A 17,152-nucleotide genomic window follows, 5' to 3' on the forward strand; every position below is an offset into this window, starting at 1 on the left:
AGAGGAAGAGAGAGAGAGAGAGGGAAGGAGGCGATAGTGTGAATATCTGGATGCTCACGATGAAAGTGGGGGCAAGCCATGACAGCAGGTTCACTCGCGGTGGGTAGCAGTGGCTTCGGATACCCGAGCGATCGACCGTGTGTGGTGGGCGGATACACCGGCCTTATCCCTGCTGGGTGAATCGTTCAACTACTTCTACGCCGCTCAGGCTTGGTCAATCCAGTTTAAGTATGAGCCTCCTAAGAGGGTGTCTAGGCTTCGATGCGCCCCTGATGCTGATGTCCTGCTGCTGGTCTGTCCCCAGTCTTGATCTTAAACGCTCGTCGCTGGTCAAAGATCTGGACCCCGTGGCTGATGCCATCTTCACAATATCTACGGTAGGGCGCCTCATGGTGACCATGTGTTTAGTAACAGTATGGTTGTCGATGTGACCACTCCAAGAATGCTGGCTTGGACATACTTCAGGGCGAGCACCAAAAGAGTGTCGTGCACACAAAAAGAGGTGCTTGAAAAATCAGGTCCAACCAGGAATCGAACCTGGGCTGGCGGAATCAGAATCCGCAGTCATAACCATTAGACCATTAGACCAGGACAGATTTCATTTGCTGGTGATCCTGCAGCCTGCTGAGGATTATACAGCCTCAGCTTACGCCAACCCGTTCAAGCTGCCACTTGCAAGAATGTAATTGCATCGTGAATGCCCGATTCAAAGTCACCTATCCACGATCTAGTTGCATCGCTCTCCAGTAGCGCCCGATAATCGTGATCCAAGTTAATCGGCCTGCATCAACTAGCAATGAAACTTAGACAACGCCGCGCGTCGTGTCGCCCCGCCATTCCAATTGCTTCTCTCAACACAGACACAGGCCGGCCCCCTTGCTGCCGAGCGATGCAAACACACCCAGCAAAACAGCGGGGGTCTGCACAGCACTAAACATCATGAAAACCTGCCAAGCACGGCCCTGGTGTCTCTGAATAATCTGATCACGCTGTCGTGAACGACCCAATCTTGACCGAACCCCCTAGTGCCTTGGTTGCGTAGTTGAAGATTCCGAACCGGTACCCCAGGAAGAATGCCCAGCCGTTCGTCATCTGATACGTTCCGCCCAGCGTCGTGAACGCCTTGCCGTCGAAGCTGTATAAGAAGTTCGCCGCTCTCGTGCCCGCCGGCCTCGCGTCGAGCTCTGCCCGCAGCCATACCTTGCGCGCCCCAGCAGGCACCGGTGCCGTCGCCTCGACGCGTCCCGTCGAAATCGTCGTTCCGTTCCACTCGTCGATGATCATGCCGTGCACAGCAGTCAGCGTGTACGCGTCGCCGGCGCGGTACACGCCGATGGAGGCGCTCTGGTCGCGGAACGCCGCGAGGCCGGCGCGGTCGCCGTCAGCGAGAGACGAAAAGTCGATCTCGACCGTGCCGACAGGGAATTCGCCGTGGATGCGGTGCGTCAGCGTGTTCTTCGCCGCGTAGAGGTCGGTCGTCACGCTGGCGGTGCTAAGCGTGAGGCCGTTGTTCACCTTGTACTTCTCGATGTCGGGGTTGTGGTTCCACTCCCAGGTCGGGCCAAGCGACGAACCGGCGAACGTCTCGGTGAAGGTCCAATTGAAGAGAGGCTCAGCAGGCAACGGCAGGGGGTATTCGGCTCCCCAGCCGCCGTTGGCACCCTTGACGAAGACGGGGAAGCCGTCGGCGCCCCAGGTGATGGGTGCGAGAACGGGAAGACGACCCGAAGGGTAGGCCCAGGTGAACGACATGAAATACCAATCACCCTTCGCCGTCTCGATGAGGCTGCCCTGGTGCGGCGAGTTGCCGCCGTTGAGGGGCGGCGTCACGCTGTCGACGAGTATCTTGGATTCGTAGGGGCCCCATGGGCTCTCGGATTTCCAAATGTATGTCGTTGATCCGGGCCGGTCATTGAGGATGTAGTAAGTCCCGTTAATCTTGTACATACGATTGCCTTCAATCGAATCAGCACCCACGTCGGCGGCTTTGAAGACTTCCTGCGAGCGAGCTTCGGAAAGCCCATCCGCAGAGAGCTGGGCGACGCGCACATTGCCAGAGCCGTACACGACGTACATCGTGTCGTCATCGTCAATCAGCAAGCCAAGGTCGTAATAGCATACGCCGTCGCCCAGACGTGCACTCGTGCTCCAGGGACCTTCGGGCGAGGGCGCCGTGAAAATCCACGTGTGCCAAAAGTTGACACAGCCAATCCAGTACCATAGGCCATTGCTTTCGCGGAAGCGGAGTGTCGAGGCCCAGGTGCCGCCACGGTAGGCTCGACCGTTGTTGAGATTGTAGCCGTCGCCAAAGTTGAGGCGTGGGATCGAGTGGCCCACGGGCTCCCAATTGACAAGGTCCCCGGAACGGAGGATAGGTGCTCCGGGGCTGAAATGGAAGTTGGACGCTGAGAAGTAGAATTTGCCGTCAGGGCCCGTGAAAATGTCGTTGTCGGGGTAGTCCTCGTAGAGCACTGGGTTGGTGAAGGAGTCTGAGGTTTCGTTTTGACCACAACGCGCGACGTGAGCGGAACCCACAACAGCAGTCGCCGCAGAGAGCAACCCCAACAAGGGGAGAAGCTTGGCGAAAACCATCACGATGATGTTGGAGTCCCTGGATGCCTACCTCTGTCGGTCATTGCCTTCCAGAGGCGATGTCGACCTCTTTTAAGCAACTCCAAAATGTTGCGAAACCAAGCAGTTCGCGGCGGCGGACAAATTGCCAGCATCGGACTAATTGCACTGGCTCCGTGGCAGATCATAATATGGTTTGCGTTAGCGGACAGGAGACGTTTGCTCCATGGAGAAACACCCGCATGGATCACGGTACGTGATCATCCGTGATGCGGAGACTGTCGTATTCATCACCCTGGACCCCAGATGCGCACCAACCGAGACCACCTCATCCCGGAGACGAATGTTGAAAAAAACGAGCTTAAAGAATAGAGCTCCGACAGTGACTTGATCGAGACTGTTTGACGTTTAAGAGGCTTCTTAACTCCGGGAAGGAACACCCACCAGCCACTCAGTGGCCGGCATGTCGGCCGATTTGATGAATATTTGCAAACTCAAAATGGGCACCAGCTCGCCGAAAGCGCAGAATGACCTGTGTATGAGCATGAGTGTGGCCCACGTCGATCATTGTGGGTTATTTATGGCTCGTTCAATTGAGGTTCACAAGGGCAGGTGTGGCGTGCAAGGCTTCAGAAAACGCCCATATCCACGAAGGCAGGCTCCCGTTGTCATTGCAAAGTAGAATTCACGTTGGCATCACGAAGAATCCAGACTTTTAGCCTACTTAAGCGGCAATGTAGCATTCTGAGCTACCTAGAAAAGCAAAAGAACGCCGTGTTTCCCCTCCCTGTTCGTGATTGATTTATCCGTCGACGTGGTAGACTTGTACAATGAGGTTAGTTGTTGCAACGTTGGTAGCAGACCCGAATGAACTTACAAGACCAGAGACCTCATCAAGGCGTATTTATCGAACCCCAAGACCGAGGTCACATGTGAAGGGTTTTCCGTGAAGCTCAAGCTGCATATCGGCAGTAACAACAACACTGGGAGGAATCCAATGAAGGTTTTCTACTGGATTTCCTCCTCGCCGGGAGCTGGAGCCGAATCCTCCATGTTGGAAGTCGGAGCAACTTCCTTGGGAGCGCAAAAAGCGACCTTCTGCAGTGTGATGAGCATTTTGCCCGAACGACGAAGGTGGTAGATCGCATGGTCAACGTCCTGGCTGGCATCGAGGTCACACTCCCGCAGACGCCGTTCAATCCAGGGAGCGAAGAAAGCGCGGTTGGTCTCAAGACAGTCGGCCAGCTCGTTGCAGCGCTCGAGCTCGCTGTGCTCAAAGTGCATCGTGGCGTAGTGCTGAACGATGCGACGGGGATCGGAGAGGGGAGCGCGGCACTTGTCCCGAGGGTGTCGCTGGTTCTTCGAAAGCGAGGTGAACTTGCGGGAGACGCAAAGTCGGCACTTCCAGTGAGCCTTTGTGGACATGGTCTGCCGGACGGGAGGGGCGGGAGCTGTAGGAGGAATGAACGAGGCACCAGGACAGATTGCCATAGAACCACGAGAAACGGGAGGATCAGGAAGACCAGGAAGACCAAGAGGACCAAGAGGACCAGGAGGACCAGGAGGGCCAGGAGGACCGGGAGAACCGGGAGGACCAGGAGGAACAGGATAATCGGTCGGAACGGGAGGATAGTAGTAGTAGTTGGGATTGTTGTTGTGATTGTTGGGCCTTTGATCGTGATAGCTTCCATCTTCGCTGCCCCAAGGCAGGAAGTAGTTGTTATGATTGTTGTTGTAAGGATCCATTGTGTCCTAATTTCTGATTAGCATGTGCTGCCTGGTCTCGTCTGATGATGAATAGCTTTCAGGACTTTGCAAAATCTCGAACAAAGTATGAAGTTTTCAATGCAATTCAAACTCAATAGCTTGAGGAAATACGCAATGGTATAGCACGAACGAGGACCGGACGGCCCTGTCAAAAGACGGCGGAACACACCGGAAAGTGCCGGACGAGGCAAGGGAGTTACCAGATGACAATAAAAGAACGGGTGAAAAGAGATAACTTACGATCAAAGTGATTTCAAGTTCCGATGAATGGTTGGGAGTTCGAATCGATGGGTTGTTCGTGAAATTCCAGGTCGTGTTGTGAAACTGCCGAGGATGAGCATAGTTGGGGGTAATCCAATGAACAATTTTCGACTTCAGACACTCAGAAATTAATAAATATCACAGGCACAGTCCAGTGAATTGTGCATCCCATTGAATCTATGGACGCTCACCAGTAGCTGGGTGTCTAGATTTATTGGCTGGCGGTCTCTGGTGTAGATTTGCGGGCACAGCATTATCGTGGGGCGCGAACTTGAAAAGAGTATATGCAGCGGCATAACGTTCAACTCATTGAGGAGGCAAGGCAGTTCAGTTAGCCGTGTCGAACGGAGCAAAAATCGGTGCAAGGTGGTTTCAACGTCTGGTATCACAGATTTGGACTGTCTGTCTAGTACAAAGTTTGATACAAGAGCGCTACCAGTGTCTTGGTAGTTTGTCTATATCGTTCGTTGAGCTGTTTTGCCTGATCATACTTGCTTCCTTTCAGTCAGGCAACCTGGAAGGAGGCACCAGCAGTCATAATAGATGTCATCAACATCAGGGTTGCAGCATCTTAAGTCCAGTGTAAAAAAGGTTCCCAGCAAAGGTATTGCCCATGGATCTGATCGTATACTCATCATGCTGTGATTAGATGCCTCCCCAGCTCTAATATGATAGCGTTTTGTTGAACTTTGAATTTGAAGATGGGTTGTCTGGCGTTCATCAAAGATCTCAGTAAGTATGATGACAAGGGAGAGTCTTTCAGCGTTCTATATGTGTTGTATATGTGTTGTGTAGCCGGACAAACGGGCAAAGAGAGACAGCCATATTCTTAACCTATATATACGAGCTTGATTTTCCCATCTAGCAAATCTCAATCATCAGCAGTGGAAGATGAATTTGCAAGTGTAAGTGCCTTGAATACTTCACCTCAATGTAGAGTAGGTCATATCTTCAAGTTTATTGGGAGCCTGGTTCCAGACATTGCATGGCGAGGAAACGGCGCTGGAATGCAACATTTTGCTGCCAAAGGCTTCACTTCACGTTCACCAACTCAAGCACTTTCATTGCCCGATTCGTGTCGCGCTTGACCAAAGCGGAAATCGACGCGAGGGCAATCTGGCGCTACAGACAAATCAGGCAAACACATCGCCTTGCAACCTCCCCTGGGCAGCATTGCCTTCCAATAGCATGTGGTTTCGTCGTTGTCGATTCAAGATCGTCGCTGTCAGGTTGTCTTTGCAACATGGCGGCGCCGGCTCAGGCCGAACTAATGAGCTGGTGATTCCGAGTGTCTTAGACCAGGGGGGGGAGAGGAGAAAAGGTACAACCGCTGCCTCGGGACTGAGCTAATCTCAATACTAAAGTTTGGCGCCCCACTTTGCAGCTGAACAGGGGAACAATAGTATAGATCCCGGCGCCACCATGCCAATGGCTGAACACAGCGCTCCGTTTGTCAGCTCTGAATAACAGCCAGCTAACTTTAAGCTTCCTGAGCAGTGTCATCTCGGCGAAGCTCACACACAAGGGACCTCGAGAGGCTTCACTAAGGCCGCATCATATGGCAACGGACAGAATTGTAGGATTCGCTAAGCTTCTAATAGCAGGTTTGCTGCGACTGGGCCCATCCTCCGCGGGAAAGCTGCCTGTTGCGGCGTGTCCAGTGCCCTCCACAGAAACGCTTGGTCACTGATCCACATTTTCGCAATCCCGATTCAGGACGTGTGGGTTGCTTCTTAGAGGGGAAAGTTGACAGCTGCCAGAACGAGACCTACCGCTAGTGTCTCGCCCAACCACTGGAACATTTTGAGACTAGCGCCAGCCGAAACTTCAACGTGCTCCGCGGACCCTTGGTCGGTGGCTTTCGAGCCAGAAGCTTCTGTGCTGCTAGTGCCGCTAATTCGATCACCCTCTGTCCCCTTGCTACTTGGACTGGACGGAGTTTCGATGTGGTCGGTTGAGTTGCTGTCAGGTCCAAACTCAGGCTGAGGAGGTATCGGAACCACTGGTTTGACCCCGCCGCCACCATCGGAATGATCGCCAGGATGATCAGCAGAGTGGTCCGAGCCAGGGCTCGGAGGCACGTTCGTCGAATCCGGCCCTTTCTTGTCTGTGGCATGAGGCACAGTCGTAGGGGTCGGTTCCAGAATTGTCAGCGTGTATGTGACTGGCGAAGAACCACACGTGTCACAGACAGTCGCGGTCTTGACAAAACCAGGGGGACAGATGTCTTTCGAGTCAGGAAGTCGGCAGGGCGAGTAGCTTGTGCCATCGCAGTCGTATGTCACGGTGTATGTGTGGGGATGTAGACCACTGGGAGAGCCCGGCTCTGGACCAGGGCCCAGAGTAGGGAGTACAGTGGTGTAGGTCACCGGACAAGCAGACTTGCTGTCGTCCTGAGCAGCCCATGTTTGCGTTGGACGGAGACTTGTCAAGGTAACGGGGGGGGCCAAAACCGCAGCTCCCGCACAGCGCTTGTCGATGGGGCCCTCGGGGCGGGAGGCCGAAGAGAGCACAGGGAGAAGAAACAGCAGTGGTAAAAACATTGTGAATAAAACGAGATCAAAAGAATGTGGAAGTAATGTCGAATGTCCGGCCGGGTGAAGGAATTAGTCGATGGGGCCACTGTTGTGTCAATGCTACCAGTTGGGAGGCCGCGAGCCGCCTCTAAATACGTTCAACGATGGCGCGCAACCTGAATTGGTGATTGCAGGCCTGAAGCTTTCCCAGAAACTACCTTCCGCATTCTGGAGCAGTTGTACTGAAAGCAGAATACGTCCCGATGCATCTTGTTGATATGTCCAAGTCGACCCTTCATTCCCCTAGTCTGGCTGGCGATGAGACTGTTTCCTGTCAGCTCCACCTGACTCGACAGGTGCTATTATCAAAACTCTAGCCCTTCAGCTGCGAACTTACATCCTAATTGTCTCGGCAGTGGTAACGTGATATGAGGCGTCACACTATGTGATTGAAAATGTCAGCTTTGTGACTCAGTTTGCAGCCACTCCATCTGACACGTCTGTCCCAAAGAAGGTCCGCCGTGCTGGCTGATGGAGTTTTGGTTCACGACTTGGCAGTGTTTCCCCTCATCAACTCATTCCGGAAGACAGTTTTTAGACGAACTTCACTGCATTCCGGAAATGATATCTCAGCTCCGAAGGTATGGTTCGTTAATATTACTGCAAGCATCAAATCAGGCCATTTGGACAAGCGAGGAGATGAACCTTAGTTGAGACAGTCATATTTTTCATCACATGTGACGGGGAACAACCCTCGTCTCATAGCATGCCAATACTGACGTGACAGAATCAATTCCAACGCGGATTCATGTTTAGATTTGCATCCGTAGTGGCGTGAATTGCTTGAAGCTTTCGTGTCTTCACGAGCTTCACTCAAGCCTGAACAGGCTGTCTGCATGCCATTGCGTTCATTCTGCACCTGTGTGCCTCCTCAGTCTCGGCCCTTAGCGTAGGTGGCTTGGGCAGCTTCCAGACACCGTGGTACGGGAGCGCGTCTCGACTAGTGTCAAGCTATGCATAGCAAGGACTCCTGTGACCAAGGGTTGACCGGAAAGGGGCAAAGCCAAGCTGTCAATGAGCGAATGCGTCTGTTGTTCCCATCGTCAAGGGGTGGAGTCAACGTAGACCAGAGATTCCATCCGAGGAACTCGAGGGAGGCTCCAAGAGACCATGAGTGATCCCATCCTTAGATCACAACCAACAGAGGCTACACATATAAACTGCCCTATGCACTTCACTGCTCTGAGAATCTACATTGGCAGCCATCAAGTCACTCGCTTCTTTCTTCTTCTTATTTCAACAAGTCCCATCCGTTGCCGTTCGTTTGGGAAGGTAACTCGAAACCATGCTCAACTCACTCACGCTTACAGTGCTGAGTGGACTGTCCCTGCTTCCACGTCCAGCAGCAGCGCGTCCTGAGCCACGAAATGCAGTTTGCCCTCACGCCGAAGTCACTCTGCAGCCTGTAGTCTGTGTCGAAAAAGTTCCCATTTACCTCAGTACACTCGTCTGTTCGAACACAGTGTTGACCGTCGCCGGGACTACCATCGACGTTTCCAATGCACCAACTCTTATTATTTCCGAATTCCTGGCTACCACGACCGCACGATACACTTCAACCTTGTAAGTGAATCCAAGTGGTCTCCGCCATTATAAATTATTAATCATTTTGCTTGCCAGAAATCCTGATCCTGCTTTCACCGGACCCTTCACCACCGTGACAGGTGGGACATGGACCGGCACAACTGCTACGACCTTGACCGTTCCCCCCGCTGGCTCTGACACAACAGGAACAGTTGTGATCCTGGAGCCTACCAAGCCGGGCCCTGGTTTTACCGGTCCCTTTACCACCGTCACAGGAGGCGTATGGACTGGCACAGCTGCCACAAGCGTGACTCTTGCCCCAAACCCTGGCGATTCCACTGGCACAGTGATTATCCTCGACCCTTCTTCTGATTCTGGCTTCGATGGACCATTCACTACTATAAATGGTGGTACATGGACCGGCACAGCACCTACTACAATTACGATTGCGCCTGATGCAGGTGACCCTACTGGCACGGTCATTGTTCTCAACCCGACTTTAGATTCCGACTTCAGCGGACCCTTCACCACGGTCACTGGTGGCAGTTGGACTGGCACAGTTCCAACTACTATAACTCGGCCGCCAGGTGCTGGGGATTCCACTGGCACCATTATTGTTCTCAACCCAATTGTGACCGACGCAGACACCTTTACTGGGCCGTTCACTACAGTCACCGGCGGGAGCTGGACTGGCACAGTCACCACAGCCTTTACACTGCCCCCTGGGCCGGGGGATACTACGGGCACTGTAGTGATCCTTGATCCAGTAGTCACTGATGCTACTACCTTTACTGGTCCATTCACAACGGTGACTGGAGGTAGCTGGACCGGTACTGCTGCCACCACAGTCACTGTTGCTCCTGGCCCAGGTGATGCTACTGGAACCGTGATTGTACTTGAGCCTGAGATCACAGGAGCGGCGACTTTCACAGGTCCTTTCACAACAGTAACAGGAGGTAGCGGGTCTGGCACTAGTGCAACAACTGTTACTCTGCCCCCTGGCCCTGGCGACGCTACTGGGACAGTCATTGTGCTGAACCCCACTGCAACAGAACCTCCAGTCTTCACGGGACCCTTCACTACGATTGATGGCGGAAGCTGGACTGGAACTGTTGCCACGTCTATTACCCTGCCTCCAGGATCAGGTGACTCCACAGGAACGGTTATAGTTCTTGACCCTCTACAAACAGATGCAGCTACTTTCACCGGGCCATTCACAACTGTTGACGGCGGTACCTGGACTGGGACTGTGCCTACCACCATCACGCTGGCTCCCGATGAAGGCGATCCCACTGGCACTGTCATTATCTTGAGTCCTGCGCCGACGGGCCCAACCACTTTCACTGGGCCATTCACAACTGTCGATGGCGGAAGCTGGACTGGGGCAGTACCAACTACAATCACGCTGGCCCCTGACGAAGGCGATCCCACAGGCACGGTTATTATCTTGAATCCTGCAACGGATATTACAACGACTTTCACTGGGCCGTTCACAACTGTTGAGGGTGGTAGCTGGACAGGTTCGGTTCCTACATCAATTACTCTTCCACCAGGACCAGGCGACGCCACTGGCACTATCATTGTGCTTGATCCTTCCGATGCGGCTGAAACTACCTTCACCGGCCCCTTCACCACAATCACGGGAGGTTCTTGGACAGGAACAGCCCCTACAGCCTTCACGAGGGATCCGTCTTCTGGCGACCTGACGGGTACAGTGATCGTCTTTGTTCCCTCCGAATCAACAACAACGTTTACCGGACCTTTCACTACACTTGATGGAGGCTCGTGGACTGGCAGCGGTCCTTCAACCCTGACCCTTGCTCCTACCGGCACGGACACTATTGGTACTCAGATCATTTTCACCCCTGTTGGACCGAGCGACGAGCCATCGTCCGCAAGCCAGACCAACAGTGCCTCAGCTGCTTCTAGCCAGCAACCCGTCACTTTGGGTACTCAGGAACCCTCTGGAGCACAGACGTCTGCCGCTTCAAGTGGGGGAGCTGCTTCGTCAGGGGCTGCTTCGAGCGCAGAATCCGCCTCTTCTGTAGCAGTGTCGAGCCCCGTACCCGCGTCCTCCGAGCCAGCCTCATCGGCTGATGCATCGAGCGCTGCGCCGGTTTCTTCAGGGGCGGCATCGTCAGCTCCTGTTTCGAGTGCTGGATCTGCTTCCTCTGCTGCTGCATCTAATTCCGAGCCAGCTTCATCCGCTCCAGCTTCGTCAGCAGCGGCTTCAAGTGCTGAGCCAGTGTCTTCCGAGCCAGCCTCTTCGGCCGCTGGATCAAGCGCGATTGTGGCCTCTTCTGCGCCGGCGTCTTCTGCACTGGCGTCATCCGCACCAGCTTCTTCTGCACCAGCTTCTTCTGCGCCGGCTTCTTCTGCACCGGCGTCATCCGCACCAGCTTCTTCTGCACCAGCTTCTTCTGCACCAGCGTCTTCTGCAGTAGCCTCAAGTGCAGAGCCTGTCTCCTCTGCGCCCGCCGAGTCATCCCTTACTCCATCTACCACTGTCGAGTCTTCCGCGTCTTCCACTATTTCTGAGTGTGTTGTAACTCAAACCACTGTGACCGAGACTTGTAGCGTTGGTCTGCCCGGAAGCTGTGCAGACATACCCAACACCAGTGGACTGGCTCTGATTCCCGTTTTGGCCTCTTGCACAGTTACTCTTGGACCCTTCGCGGCTGGCAACATTCTGACGTGCTTGACAACCAACATCAATATCTTCACCGCCGGTACTGACATCGCGGAGTGTGTTTTGACCGCACTTGAGGCTCGCTGCATCACGACACTTCCATCCGCATGTTCATCTTTGTCGTCCAGCAACGGCTTGGAGCTGATCGGGAACATCGCTGGTTGCACCATCGCTCTTGGGCCTTTCGCCCTGGGTAGCGCTGCTAGCTGTCTCTCGACAGGCTCCATTACTTCTTCCAGCACCGGCGTCGGCGTTGTCGAATGTCTCGAAATTGCCTTTGGCATAAGATCTGGCGTCGTCACAATCACCGACCCTGCCCTCTGCGCCACGGCAACGCCGACACCCGTCACGCCTGTCTGCGCGGAGGTGCCCGCGCCGTGCCAGGATCTTGGAGACGTGAACGGGCTCGCCCTTATCGCCGCCATCCCTCTTTGCACGGCGGCCCTCGGCGTCTTTGCCGTCGGCAATGTCGCCACTTGTCTTGGTACTGATCTGATAAGCCAGAACAGCCTCGGAACGACAGTCGTGGGATGCCTGGAGGGAGCGCTGCAATCAACCTGCATCAGTGAACTACCGGGCCCGTGCCAGAACTTGCAAGACAACACCGTCGTGCAGTTGGCCATCAACCTGCCGCTTTGCACTGCAGCTCTCGGCCCTTTCGCCGCCGGAAATGTCCTTACTTGTCTGACTTCAGGTCTAGGGAATGGGAACTCTGTTATTGACTGTTTGAACGACGCCCTGTTTGGAGGAGGGGGTGAGGCTGCTGCGATTCGTATCTAGAGCCCCCATGCTCGCCTCTGAAGGCCCGGTTTCAATCTGGGAATATAGTCCTATGCGTTTACGTGGATAGGGGTCTCTTTTGTTAGTTGGAATTCAAGTGCCAGAGAGTGTGGCAAGATTGAGAATGTTTGGTCGATATGCCTAGGTATCTATCCATGGATCATGTAGTCAAGAAGTGTTTTTCCATTGGTGTCTGGTACGCGCCGTGAATTGCGAGGCCATTTGTCGTTTGTTTCACATTGGGATGATTTGTTTTGGTCGGCATTTGTTCATTATGCGCTGGTCATGGTTTACTGACGACCCTCCCAAGGCTTAAGAATGACTTTTTGGACCTTCATCTCGTCAAAAAGCTTGTACCCCTCGGGCGCTTCGTCAAGGGGAATTATTTTATCGAACATGAATCTGTCAGCTTGTTAGCATGCGAAAGTTTCCGATGGAAATTGTGATTTGCCGTCTGTACCCGAGGAGGTGCTGCTTCTTCTCCAGTAAATCAAGTGCATCAGAAAAGATGGATCGCACAGGACATCGGCCCATCTGTACACGCAGGTTTTTGCTGGATAATTGTTAGCATAGGTGGTGTAAGCTAAGGCTTGTACTGCCTGTGACTTACTCGTAACCATCTGCGCCGGTGAATGGAAGCTGTTAAACGTGCGGTTAGGGTAGGCTCCACAGGATGTTACGGCGCAACGAACCTCCTGACTGTGAACACCGACACTGCTGATGACACCCCACGGACGAACCAAGTCAAAAGCAGTCTGCATCGCCGGCTTGAGACCGACGACTTCAATAATGGCATCAGCACCACGACCCTCAGTCACCTCGTGGATTCTCTTCAGCATGGCTGCTGTGCCTTCATGGAAGTTTAGTGTTTCTGCGCCAAGATCTGCCGCAAGCTTGAGGCGACTTTCGACGCCATCAATGGCAAAGACCTTGCGGGGACTGTACTCGAGGGCTGTGATGAGGGCGCACAGGCCGACGGGGCCTAGCCCAATGACGACCACGACGGCATCGGCCCACCTCTCGAGCCCAAGCATTTCCCTGGCATTCGAGGCGCCGAAGAATCCAGTCGGCCAGATGTCGCCCATGAGAAGGGCAGCATCTGTCATGAGGCTCTCGGGGGCCTTGAGAACCGTGCCGTCGGCGAAGGGAACGCGGACGTACTCGGCTTGTGCGCCGTCGAGCTTCTCACAGCCGAACAAGAGACTGTTCTCGCAGCGCGACGAGTATCCATTGCGGCAAAAATAGCACGCCATGCTACATGCCCGTTGTCAACACTGTTTCTGGTCTCGGCGATAAGGAAATCAAGATGAACACGAACCACGAGGTTGTGAAAGGAGACACAATCCTATCACCAATGGAGACCGTCTGGACCGAAGTGCCAATCTCGACCACTTCACCGCTAAACTCGTGACCCATGGTCACGCCAGCCGCGCAAGGCTCAATTCCACGGTACACATGGAGGTCGCTGCATGATGAGTTAACTGATCTGTGCCTACCGCAATGGACACAGATTGGGTTGGCTGAAGAACCACCTACGAGCCACAGACAGCCGCAGCTTGTACACGGACAATGATGTCTCTCGGATCTTGGACTATTTTCGGAGTCAGAATGCGGGTTTGATCTCCAGAGCCGTCTCTGAGCGTGTCAAAGGTGAGTGTCTTACTCGCTGGGATAGGTTTCTCCTGTACCAAGACACTCTTGAGACCGTTGAAAACAACAGCCTTCATCGGCTTGGAGCGATCCATGCTGTACGAGATTCAGAAAACTCAGGGGCGTGTTGTTGTGAGAAAAAAAGGATTTGTTTGGTCAGATCCTATGCTTGAACGGGGAGATCTAGTCATGACATCTGAAGTGTGGTCAACAGACGTTTTGTCGCGGGTTGTGACCTAATGAGGTACTCAAACCTTGCTCGTGCTGTCAGAAGTCGTCTTAGTCATATCATACTGTGTGAGGCGGGGCAATCGCCGACATCGGCTTAAAAGGGCGTGGCGCTGGGATGAAAATAGAGAAAAGCAGCGCCGTATTCGAGGCCCGCGGGCAAATTGTATTTGTGTCATGTTACTGAGCATAACAGCCATGTTCTTGTCACTCAACTCACATTTATGCCTGGAGATATACGTGAAACTGACGAAGATGGCCGTCCTCGGGGTGGCTGCAACGTGTGGCGCAGACATGGAACAACCACCAACAGCAAATAACTCATGGGCTCAAGCTAGGAAACCACGTCAACGCAACCGCAAGCTTGTAAATCTTTGTGAAGCTGTCAAAATAAGATGCTACCATTATGCGATCCTACCATGTTGCAAAGACACATTCGGGAAATAGAGGCGAGATCCATTCCAACTAGCTGAGCGTGGCATGCTTCTACTCTCTGGCTACTGCTGCAAACATTGAGGCCTGCATCCGACGCCAAAGTTACCACCCTGTTACCACCCTGACCAAGTCTTCCAGGATCCTCATCAGCGATTAAAAGACCACGTGGCGGCGGTCTCCATGTCACTCTTTGCGTTCAGTGATACTCAGGCCCACTGGCTTTTGCTCGACCTCCATAGCACCATGTCCGGGCTTCGAGTCGGAACTGTCGGGCTCCTCAAGCTTTGCATCGAGGGCCTCCTGGTTTTCCTCCTCCTCAATAGACCTCTTGTACAGGCCTCTCTTCTGGTCACGTCGCCAGAGAATTTGCCCGATCAAGAAAAAGGTCATGTAGCAGCAGGTCAGGACTACGTTCGCCGTGAAGCCACGAGTCCAACGGGGTCCCTCCGTGATGGGGAAGGTGACCACGTTGTACCACGTGAAGAAAGCCCAGCCGACAGTCATCTGGAAGACATATGGTTAGGGCGGGACCTTGACCTGTCGTGAGTGGGAAACTTACCATAGCACCAGTCGTGAAACTCTTCGCCTCGTTATCATCCTTCATAATGAGATGTACCCAGGGGAATAGCATGGGCGTGATACAGGAGGTCATGCCGAGCATGAAGTACGCAGCCAAGTGCAAACCGAGCGGCGTATCCCAGACAAGAAGTGTGGAGTGGCAGAAGAGAAGGATGGTTGCCGCGAAGAAGAATGGAACCCAAATTGGATAGACCCTGCAAAGCGGGTTAGCGATGGTTCATCTGAGATACTGTAGAAGGTAGTGGGAGCTCACATCACAAATGAGGGCACCACAACGCCGACAACAATGGCGAAGGCTTGGACGCCGGTCGGGAGAATGTTGATCATTTCGACGGAATACTCGCCTGTCGACTTGACCCAGACAATCATCTGGCCAGCAACCCAGGTCGTCAGCTGGAAACTAGTGCGTGACATGTTAGTGAAAACGTAGACGGTCGTCGGGCAGATGATGGCTCATACCAGACGTATGTGCACACTGCAACGTAGAAGTGCCAGTGAGTGAAGACGCGCTTGAGCATACGCTTGCCAATCTTGCGACTCTTCCTCACACCGTCATCCTGCATGCGGGCCTGAGCCAGTTGCTGTTCAGATTCCTTGAGCCACCAGATGCGCGGGCTGGTAGGGATACCGGGGTACAGGAAGAAACCTGCGATGGCAATGGGAAGGGAGATGATTCCGTCAATGATGAAAACCCAGCGCCTGTGCAACAAAGTCAGCAATACGAAGCTGGGCTTGAGAAGGGCGTCATCGTGAACATACCATCCCTGCATGCCACCCTTGCCGTCCAGGCCGGCGTGAGCTGCAGCCTGCATGTAGCCACCAAACATGGCGCCGATGTTGCTAGAGACGTACCACACGCCGGCGCGCTTGAACACCTCCTCGGACCTGTACCAAGAGGCCAAGATATACAGGGATCCGCTGGCAGCCGGGGTCTCAAAAAGACCCATGAGGAAGCGCATACCGTAGATCATCTCAGCGCTGTTGTTACGGGACTGACAGAAAGTGACAATGGTCCATAGCAGCTCGCAAATTGGAAGGATCCAGCGAGACAGCTTGGGTCGAGAGATAATCAACATGACGGGAATTTCCAGGACAAGGTAACCAATGTTGTAGAATGTATGGAACAGATTGTACCTGTAAAGTAAGTAAGAGGTCTTGATAAATCTTGACAGCCGGGATCTTACTCAATGCCATTCAGATTGAGATCCTCCTTCATGCCGGAGTTGTAAGCGTTGTTGATGTTTGATTGATCAAGCCATTTGATGAAATCTTTTCACTGTTAGACTTTCCCGTTACAGCTAAGCTGAAAGACCGTGGGAGAGGAATCACATACACATGGAACAGCTTTCAATGAGAGTTAGCGCTGCTAATTACAACACGCTCATGCGAGAGAACGAAGACTTACATGAGGGGCAGGATAATGCGGTCTAGTTTCTTGAGAAGTCTCGTCTCCTCCTTGCTGTAGTGACTAGGGTACCAATCGAAGATGTACAGCCATGCAATCCACAAGTTTCTCTGTGGAGGCTTTGCAGACGAGCTCACCACAACTCCATTCTTGACCACACTCTCGGGCGGATCAACTGGCGTTGCCGAGTCGGATGGGCGCTGGGCCTGCTCGTGCACAGGTTGGATGTTGAGTTCATCGTTCGTTCTCTGCTGGGAGGTCGACATGATGGGCAATTCCTCAGCAAAGCGGCGACGGATGTATAGTCTTGAGGTCGTAGAATCCGAGATCAACTTGTTCATTCGGATCCTCAATGGCCATCCGACGAGGTTTTAATTATATTTGAACGTATCCACTGGTTGTCCGGGGCCCCGGAGTAAGTGACAGTAGGTCGATCTACCCCAGATACTCAAATTGCCACGAGGAGCCGCTGACTTGGTAGGCCTGTCGGAACATGGAGCAATTGGCGACACTCGCGGGCCTCGGGAAAGGTCCTGTCCGTTGCTGTAGTTGATCGTGGCTGGATTTGGATTTGCGACCCCGCTCAGCATAATCTCGAAATGGAGCACGTTTGGTGTGTCAGCCTAAAAGTTAGTTTTTCTGCCACCGTTGACTCGGACCATCTGTCGGCGCAAAGGAGAAGCCCCA

General features: G+C 53.5%; 6 protein-coding genes and 1 non-coding gene across 7 annotated transcripts; 1 reads left to right on the top strand and 6 right to left on the bottom strand.

The window, feature by feature from the left end:
* Positions 1–516: 516 nt before the first annotated feature.
* Positions 517–588, bottom strand: D7B24_001202. The gene has a single exon. It is a non-coding gene; the product is annotated as a tRNA-Gln (tRNA).
* A 396-nt stretch (positions 589–984) lies between these two features.
* Positions 985–2,592, bottom strand: D7B24_001203 (uncharacterized protein; the record flags this gene model as incomplete). Its single annotated transcript, XM_028635444.1, has 1 exon — positions 985–2,592. One exon carries the CDS (start codon positions 2,590–2,592, stop codon positions 985–987), a length of 1,608 nt encoding a protein of 535 aa, XP_028492059.1.
* A 987-nt stretch (positions 2,593–3,579) lies between these two features.
* Positions 3,580–4,317, bottom strand: D7B24_001204 (uncharacterized protein; the record flags this gene model as incomplete). The annotated part of the gene is made up of 1 exon (XM_028635445.1): positions 3,580–4,317. One exon carries the CDS (start codon positions 4,315–4,317, stop codon positions 3,580–3,582), a length of 738 nt encoding a protein of 245 aa, XP_028492060.1.
* A 2,015-nt stretch (positions 4,318–6,332) lies between these two features.
* Positions 6,333–7,142, bottom strand: D7B24_001205 (uncharacterized protein; the record flags this gene model as incomplete). Its single annotated transcript, XM_028635446.1, has 1 exon — positions 6,333–7,142. One exon carries the CDS (start codon positions 7,140–7,142, stop codon positions 6,333–6,335), a length of 810 nt encoding a protein of 269 aa, XP_028492061.1.
* A 1,318-nt stretch (positions 7,143–8,460) lies between these two features.
* Positions 8,461–12,168, top strand: D7B24_001206 (uncharacterized protein; the record flags this gene model as incomplete). Its single annotated transcript, XM_028635447.1, has 4 exons — positions 8,461–8,738; positions 8,796–10,835; positions 10,946–11,139; positions 11,357–12,168. The coding sequence occupies 4 exons, from the start codon at positions 8,461–8,463 to the stop codon at positions 12,166–12,168; spliced, it is 3,324 nt and encodes a 1,107-aa protein (XP_028492062.1).
* A 290-nt stretch (positions 12,169–12,458) lies between these two features.
* Positions 12,459–13,913, bottom strand: D7B24_001207 (uncharacterized protein; the record flags this gene model as incomplete). The annotated part of the gene is made up of 7 exons (XM_028635448.1): positions 12,459–12,570; positions 12,629–12,721; positions 12,779–12,807; positions 12,861–13,422; positions 13,487–13,633; positions 13,705–13,759; positions 13,832–13,913. The coding sequence occupies 7 exons, from the start codon at positions 13,911–13,913 to the stop codon at positions 12,459–12,461; spliced, it is 1,080 nt and encodes a 359-aa protein (XP_028492063.1).
* Positions 13,914–14,664: 751 nt separating this feature from the next.
* D7B24_001208 (uncharacterized protein) lies at positions 14,665–16,731 on the bottom strand (the record flags this gene model as incomplete). Its single annotated transcript, XM_028635449.1, has 8 exons — positions 14,665–14,985; positions 15,041–15,254; positions 15,314–15,460; positions 15,520–15,759; positions 15,820–16,194; positions 16,245–16,329; positions 16,394–16,404; positions 16,466–16,731. The coding sequence occupies 8 exons, from the start codon at positions 16,729–16,731 to the stop codon at positions 14,665–14,667; spliced, it is 1,659 nt and encodes a 552-aa protein (XP_028492064.1).
* Positions 16,732–17,152: the final 421 nt, after the last annotated feature.

This window comes from Verticillium nonalfalfae, assembly GCF_003724135.2.
Source record: "Verticillium nonalfalfae strain VnAa140/NRRL 66861 chromosome Unknown scaffold_122, whole genome shotgun sequence".
Classification (NCBI taxonomy): domain Eukaryota; kingdom Fungi; phylum Ascomycota; class Sordariomycetes; order Glomerellales; family Plectosphaerellaceae; genus Verticillium; species Verticillium nonalfalfae.